This window comes from Pseudonaja textilis, chromosome 3 (assembly GCF_049901715.1).
Source record: "Pseudonaja textilis isolate UNSWEBS1 chromosome 3, rPseTex1.2, whole genome shotgun sequence".
NCBI classification, from domain to species: Eukaryota; Metazoa; Chordata; class Lepidosauria; order Squamata; family Elapidae; genus Pseudonaja; species Pseudonaja textilis.
This window is the reverse complement of record NC_141992.1, coordinates 102241988-102250407: the sequence shown is the minus strand read 5'-3', so window position 1 is coordinate 102250407 and position 8420 is coordinate 102241988. Positions and strand designations below refer to the sequence as shown.

Below are 8420 nucleotides of genomic sequence, written 5' to 3'. Positions count from 1 at the left end.
TCACAAACAATTCATGTCTGCTGAAACTTACCCTTTTCTCTGATAGAGTTGTTAACTTAGTAGACTGGGGAATACTGTAGAACTAGTATAATGTCAAATCAATGAAATGTTAAATTTACCCTGCAATAAACTAAATCATGCTGTCCCAAATGGACAGGAATGCTTGAGGCAATATAATAAGAATAAGTAGAGGAAAAGAATGAGCCTTGAGGTCACTTTGAAGATGATCAGGGGATTGAAAGAAGGCAATATCATCTATTTATGCCTCTGGAAACAGTTGTTTGCCCATTCTGTTGATGGGGCAACCTGTCCAGGTAAGTCCTTAATCATAATATTTAGGTGTGGAATGTTTTTGCTACTGTTTGCAACAAAAATTTCAGGTGTTAAATTTTAGCTAAATAGGTGTTTAATGCCTTCCACCAGGAAAAAATTGAAGAGATGTTCATGCTTATTATTTTTTTTCCCTTTGGCTCAAATGTCAGAGATTCCTCTGGTCATTTTGATCTGATTAAACAGCTTCTTTCCACATGCTGATCATCTCGGTTTACAAAGTTCTGTTATGTAATCCAATATTAAACAAAAGAATGTTTATTTTGTCCTCTCAGAAAAAAAGCAGTTCTACCCTTCCACAGTCTTGCAACATACTTTACCCGTATCCATTGCAGTACTGTGCCGTCTGCATTTCAGAGCAATTCCTTCAAAGCAACTTATGTAAGCCTGTGAAATTGAAAACAATTTGAATGGGGACTTCTGAAATGAGGTAAGATTGTGACAATCTGTCAGTCTTCTGCAAGAGACAGTCCAAAGAAGAAAAATATGCATTATGAGAATAAATAAAATTTTGCTGCTGAATATAGCTAGGGATTGATTTGTCACTAAAACCCTTTCTATTGCTTTGTAAAATTATATAATACAGGGAGGATTAATTTTGCCAATTGACCAGAATAACTATAATTTGTCTTTGTAGCAGTTTTGAATACGGAAAGTAATCTTGTATGTGTTTATACTGTATACTTTGCGGTGATACTATATATATCGTTGATCATTAATTTCAGCACATAGCATTTGTTCATAGCATTTGTTCTGCTTAGTTACTTGTTTTCACACTGTATTCACCTAGTTCTTACAATGAAGCTTATGATGATTTTCCAGCCAGGAGGTCACAGAGCCTGAAACTCATTAGGGCTAAGACTAAGAGGGCAGAGCATGACCAAAGAAACCTAGCTAATTTTCATGCCTAAAGGGGGGGACTAAAACCAGGGTTTCCCACTCATTTTACAGCTCATTAAACTACTTCAGGTACTAAAGGCTTTGACCGAATCATATTAAGCTGCAATAGGCATAGTAGCTTAAATTTGTATCCAGAGGAGGTCACCAATAAGGTCGCCAAAAGAAATTCTGTGGAAACTCTAGATGTCTGTATGTGAACTGGTTCTCTACTTCTTTGCAAATCATTCACTTTTCATATCCTAGGAGAAGTCTGGTACTTTAAGCTACGTATTCTTTTAGGGATAAGTTTTGAATCCAGACTTAATTCTTAGGAGTGCTTGCTCATAGTCGGAGATACAAGCTAAGACAAAGGTAAGCAACCAATTATGATCATGACTCTTCCCCTTGAAGGTCTTATACTCTCTATTACACTTTTTAATGGGTGGATAAATAATTGATATTTTAAATTGGTTTATAATATTTTATGACAATTTTTCAATACAATAAAAGTATAAAAATTAAAGAAAAAATGGAAAAAAGAAAAGAAAAAAGAAAGCATAGAATTATGACTTCCACCTTTCTATTAAGTAATTGACTCTTACTCTTGCCCCTTCCTCTTAAACCCTTTTTAATCCCCAAATCCATAAATCACCAGATCAGACTTTTCTTCTTTCAGCAAAACTTCTATATAAAGTTTCCAATCCTTTAAAAGTCTCTATTGCATTTTCCCTGATCAAATTGGTCAGCTTTGCCTTTCTGCAAGCTCCATTCATTTTATAATCCAATCTTCTAGTCTGGGCAATTTATTATTTTCCCAACTTTGTGTGTACAATAATTTTGCCACAGTTGCTACAGTACTGCTTTCTCATATTTCTTTTCTAGCTTAACAAATATTCTAATTAAGAAAATAATTTGACACTAACTTACAACAAAATCTCTGACAGCATCCTTATTTCTGTACCTTGCATGGACATAATAAAAATAGAGGGAAGGGTATTCGAATACGTGCCTTGCTTGGAAGCACCCACTGCTCAGAAAACAAACAAAGGCAAGATGATCATATTGGAAGTATTACAGGGAACGAGAAAAAGTAGAACCTCCTTTGTGTATTGTGCCAGCCACATGTGCCAGCCATTTTATGACTAGCTATCCCACTCATTCACCTCATATTTTCAAATTTTCAAATGGATGTCCAGCACAAAAAAAAATGCTGACTTCGCTAAGAAATAGAAATTTCACTTCATACCTATGTTGTTACTTCTGCTAAAAATTGTTTATTTTAAGCTATTTCATATATTTGTAGATGAGCCCATCTGTGGATAAGCCAATCCTTAAAATTTTAACCAAAATGCCATGAAAATGTACCATCATACCATACAAAAATGTAAGTGTAGATTTATGTTTATCATCATTTTTTTCCACTTTATCTACTAACTGATTGCTGTGTTTACAGTCTTGCATGAAGAAAAGTACTGGAGAACTTGAAAGCTTGCATACTTTTTAGACATCTGAAATTGTCATAATAAAGGTATTGTTTTATTTTTAAATGTATTAATTCATCTGTTCATGCTTAGTTTTCATCTTTGATTTAATTATATTTGCCATCTCAGTCTTTGGGTTCTGCTAATATTTTGTATAATTACTTTCTCTTATATGTCAATATATTTACGACAAATATTCTGCTGCTTCTTTTCCCATGTATAAAAAAATGCTTATATATTACATCAAAATGTTAGGATTATTGGAGGAAGAAGGCAGAGCCTCCTCGCTGACGGACCATAGATCGTGACTCTCTGCAGCTATGGTCCATGCTCTTTCATTGGAGAGCCCCAATCATTATGATTAGGGGCTGAAGCTGCCTTGGAGGGGTGGCGGAGTAAGGGGAAGCCACAAGCCAGGTTGAGGGGAGCCGTATCTCCCCTCCTGGGCTTGGTCTTTTCCCCCCCGAAGACGACTGCAGCGGTGGTTTAAAATGGCCACCCCGAAGAGGAGGACTCAGCTGGACTAAGCTTTGTGCAGAAGGGAAGAAAGAGGTGGATAACATCTGAACTGGGACAACTGGGCAATACAACTAAACAAAAGTACCCTGGGATTAAGGTAACATGGAATTTTTACAAAAAGAAAAGTGAGCGGCGAAATTACAAAGGGACAGGAAAAAAAATAAGAAAATATTTTTGAGAGCTAAGTGGGGCTTCGAACCGGGAAAGGAAGAAGCTGGAACTAAAGATTTAACTAAATTGGACTAAAATATTTTGGCATAAAACAGGCTGGACTTAAGATTGTCAAAAAATAATAATAATAAAGTTTACAAATTGGAGACTGGACTGTGCTGGAATATTGAGGTTCGAAAAACCCTAAACAAAAAAATAGGGGAAAAAGGTGAAGACTTTGTATAATGGAGAGTGCCACCTTTTGATAAAAACTTGAGCTCAAACAAAAGGGAAAGGATCCTGTTTCTGAATGAACTTGTGTGGATATAGCACTAAAGAAATATTGAAACAAAGTAAGAATCTTAGAAAGTGAAAGCAGAACCAGAATAAAGAAAAAAGAAAGGAAAGACTGACTGTGAGATTGATTGAAGTTTTTGGTATAGACCCTGGACTGGAATAATTAAGAACTTTAGAAAATTGAAAGAAGAAAGAAGGAAAGTAAAAGTGGTGGATTTTTTGTGGACTTTAACGATCATAAAATACAAGAGTGTGTAATGATAATATATCTTCGGGAATTAAAAATGGAACTTAAAAATATGAGAGAATTACAACAGGAAAGAGGCAAATCACTTTGCTCTGTGTTAGAAAAAATGGAAATGGCAACTGAAGAACAAGAAGAAAGAGCTTCAGAGGAGGAGGAGTCGACTCAAGGAGAAGACATTTTAAATAGACAATTAACACAAAGAACACTACAAAGAAGTGGGGAAAGAAGGAAGGTTTAAAAGTTGAGATTTAAGAAGGCAATGAAAAGGGGGAATAACTGTGAAGTCGGGAAAAGCAGAAAGACCCAGCAAAAAGGGGAACGGAAGATATTAAGAGAGGGATATAAACTGGAATGAGAAAAGATATGGGGAAAAGAGGGGGAGGAGAAGCAGTAAGAAACAGGTGCATGAAATAAAGAAATACGGAAATAGTAAAACATTGAAAAGAAATTGTTTTTTCAGAGATAATGGTTGATGAATTAAAAAGGGGATTCTGCAGGGTGACAAGGGGTAATAAGAATATTTCTGCAATTCAAATATTTAGAAAATAGGGTAATATAGATACTGATAACTTCTATTAAAAATTAAGGGGGGAAATATGCTGCGGAATCCAAATGAAAAGATATAATGATTATTATTGTAACTTCTTAAAAATAATGGTTTATTGGGAATCAAGATGAGGGAATAAAGGTATATTTTAATCACTGAGGTGTCATACTCAAAGCAGTAAAAGGGGGGAAACCTTTTTTTTTCCTTTAGTGTTAAAATTTGTATTAATCTAGAATTTATAAAAAGAATGTGTAATGGAAAGGAAATATGACAGACTAAAGAACCAGTTAAATTAATAAGTTAATATAGACTATTAAAAGCAAGGAGAGACATTGGTAACCTTTATTATTACTATTATTATTATTATTATTATTATTATTATTATTAGGCAAACACATATTATTTATCTTTATTTTTAAAATAAATATTAAAGGATTATATTTGAAATAATTGAAATGAAACAAAAAGATGTTTCAACTGAGATTAATGAAAGAGGCTAGAATTAATGTGTTTGTTTCTCTCCTTACTGAAAATTTGGAATGGAAAAGGTAATAATAGAATTAAGTATGCAGATATGAATGTATAATTGCTGTCATATTTGTATGTAAAGGTGATGACCTGGAAATATGTTGTCCACTAAAAAGAGATTTTTGTTTTTAACATGAAAAACTGAATAAAATTTGATTTTAAAAAAATGTTAGGATTATTACAATATTTGCTCTCTTTTCCTGCAGCTTATAATCAACCATGTTCCTTCCCTATATGTTGTTTCATCACAATGGCAGCTCTGTCCAATCCTCTTATTGAGAAAAATTTGTACTATCAACTGTTTCTCTAAATTATTTTTTTCAAACTTGGCTTTAAGATGTATGGACTTCAACTCCTAGAATTCTGGGTCCACACATATTAAAGTTGCTACTGCTGTAAACCCAGGCTGTATGTATTACACTTGGCATTTAGAAAGCAAAATATATTTAAGGAATGGAAAAGAGATGTTATTTGACCTCAAACTGTGTTAAGAATAAATATATTTACTGTGTAATTTTGTTATTAGCAGAATTCCATTTAATTTCAATACAGAAAAACAGCTATATCTTTCTAACAATTGGCACAGCTTCCTAGCTACTATTTCTGATTGACAAGCTGATTGAACTCAACTGAAAGTTGAAATGTCAATCATGATCAGTTCAAAGTTAACAGTGAGACGATTTCCATTTCATGAGGACTACAGCTGATCCAAGTGATATTTAAATGTACAGGTTTAAGTTAACAAATCATGAAACTCAATTAATTTTGTAATGAGGGGATTTTCAAATGGCTGGGAATAATCCAATTTCAAAAAGTTATGCAATATTTTCAAGATAAGAATTTAAGTGTTTCAGCAAAAAGAAGCAAGAAAGCAAACAGGACTGCCAGTCAACTCAGCCACCACAGTCTTTTCAAGCTGAATGCTTTCTTTCGCCATTCTAGCGTATCATGTGAAGGAGTGCATCAGTTGCCAATAACAGGCCATCAGTGATATGGTAATTGGTGCCAAAGGGGAAGAATCTCCTATGCCTCATAAAGTTGTGGAATTTTGGCCGCACTTATCATCTGGGAGACAGAAAGAATGCACTTGAATATTCCCAGCTACATATTTTTTTAATAGGAGAGGAACTGACCACAGTTATCTTTCCCTCTGACTCTTTATGCCCTTTGTCCTATCCATAACATTCCTCAGGGTGGGGCAGGATATAAAATCTGTTATTTTTGGCCCTTGTGCTTTAAGGGTAGAAAACTATTAACACTGAACATTGGTGGAATATTTACAGTCATGATAGACTAGATTAGACTAGAATAGAAGTTGGAAGGGACCTTTTGGGTTATCTAGTCCAACCCCCTGCTCAAGCAAAGAGACCCTATATCATTTCTGACAGGCGGCTGTCCAGTTTCTTTTTGAAAGTTTCCACCAATGACTAAGACTAAAAGCAAATTTTTGTTGAATTGAATTAGAACAGCATCAGATGTAAGCAATGATTTGACTGCATTAAAAGCACAGGCTTCCTTAGGTCCCCAATGCCACGAAGATTGTTTATCCAGGAGTCTATGCATGGGTTCTGCAATGGAAGCCTTATATGGCAAAAATGAAGCATGGAAGTTAAGGGGTCCTTAAAAAAGCCTGGAGTTCGGTTTTGTTAGTTGGTGTGGGTGCCTCATGAATAGCCCTTACTTTGGATTCGATTGGGTAAATACCAGAGGCATCAATTCTGTACCCCAAAAAATCAATCTGTGGGGTGGCAATAGTGCATTTCTCTTTTTTTAATTTGAGACCAAACTTTCTGAAACAATCAAGGACACCTTTGACTCTTTGCAGTAACTGAGACTTGTCAGGGGCAGATATTAAAATGTCATCGAAATAAGGTATTACGTCAGGTAATCCTTGAAGCAGTCTTTCCACTAATGATTGGAAAATTCCTGGGGCCAACAGGGAACTGTTGATAGGCTTGTGACATGTCTAGTTTCGCGAAAATGGTTCCTGGCTCAAAAGAATGCAGCAGGTGCTGGATAATTGGGACTGGATAAGCGCTGATTTGTAAATATTTATTCAATGAGCTCTTGTAATCAGCGCAGATTCTTAAACTGCCTCCTTCTTCAGGGGTGTCACTATTGGGGTTTCCCATTTTGCGAAGTCCACAGTCTCTAATATGCCCTGTTTAATTAATTTGTCTAGTTCCTTGTCCAGCTTGGGGTGGATTGCAAAAGGTACCCTTTGAGGCTTTAAGTGGATTGGGACTGCTAGAGGGTCCAAGTTGAAAGATATTGGGGTTCCCAAGTAAAAGCCTAGGCCCTCGCTGAACACATCAGCATAGTCATTGAACAAGGCATCCACCTCTGAATTTGCAATAGAGTGGATTCCGCCTATATGGAGGCCAAGGGCAGGGAACCAGTCTAACCCCAGCAGGCTTGGGAGGGCACCATCCACTACCACTAAAGGCAAGTGACCTTTAAAATTTTGAAATTGAATAAAAAACTTGCCTTTTCCGATGACTGGGATGGTTCTGCCTTGGTAGTCATGTAGGGTTAAGTCGCAGCCTTGAAGCCTCTTCTTTGCCATTCTGGGAAGCAGTCATTTCAAGGTGCTCCATGAGATGATGGACAGTGCTGAGCCAGTGTCTACCTCCATCCTGAAAGGTTTTCCTTCTAAAGAAATGATAACACTGATTTTGTTAGAGCCTTTGTTTGTTAGTTTGGCTTAGTAGCAGGTGAAACAGTCTTCAATTTGTTTTTGAAAATGCTGAGTTGTCTGAGGTTTCTGTGGTTGGGCAAAAGTCTTTCCTGCCTGACAGATCCTGGCTAAATAACCCTTTCTCTCACATTTTAGACAAATGGCATTCCTGAACTTGCAGGATGCCCTGAGGTGATTTCCTCCACAGCTTAGACAGATGGGCTGAGACCGTGGAGGTTGGTTGGGAGTTGACCTGTTTTCCCTTTGACTGGTTTTGGGCTGCCTGAGACGATTTACATCACTAGCCTCTTCAGAGCCTTCCTCTGTGGAGGCTTCATCCTAATGGATGGCTCAGCTGCTCTGGCTAATTGGATTTCCCTGAATTTTTGCTGCTGAAAGTGCTGACAGCTCTGCAGCTTGAGATTCTTCAATTGCTAATTTAAGGGTTAAATCCCCTTTAGCCAATAGATGCCTTTGTAGTCTTAAATCCCTGACTCCACAAACTAGTTGGTCTAATAACATGTCCTCCAGATAGTCTCTAAACCCGCAGTGCAAGGCAGCTGTTCATAAAGCTGCCATATACCCACTAATAGGGAAAACAACTCAAGAATCTTGGGAAACTCTGAAAAACATGATCATAAAAGCCCATATCAGCACAATACCACTGAGAAAGAAAAACAAGAGATCCAAGTAGAAAACAGCATGGCTGCACAAAGATCTCTCTGACAAATTGAAAGACAAAAAGTCCAAGTACAAAATAATGGA

The 8420-nt window shown here is 36.4% G+C and overlaps 1 protein-coding gene across 5 annotated transcripts in view; it reads left to right on the top strand.

Annotated features, from left to right (window-relative positions):
- The first annotated feature begins 598 nt into the window (after window positions 1–598).
- The window catches only part of LOC113438151 (flavin containing dimethylaniline monoxygenase 1), a 28190-nt gene continuing 20368 nt past the window's right edge, over window positions 599–8420 (top strand). The window contains exons 1-3 of one of the 5 annotated variants that reach the window (XM_026703413.2): window positions 599–760; window positions 1474–1581; window positions 2663–2737. Coding sequence is in view for 1 of the 5 variants with exons in the window: in XM_087930508.1 (XP_087786634.1) it covers window positions 2563–2593 (31 nt within the window). In the remaining 4 variants the exon portion in view is untranslated. Of the gene's footprint in view, window positions 761–1473; window positions 1582–2091; window positions 2258–2512; window positions 2594–2662; window positions 2738–8420 lie in introns of those variants that run through there. The other 4 variants (XM_026703411.2, XM_087930508.1, XM_087930509.1 and 1 more) reach the window with 4 other exon arrangements.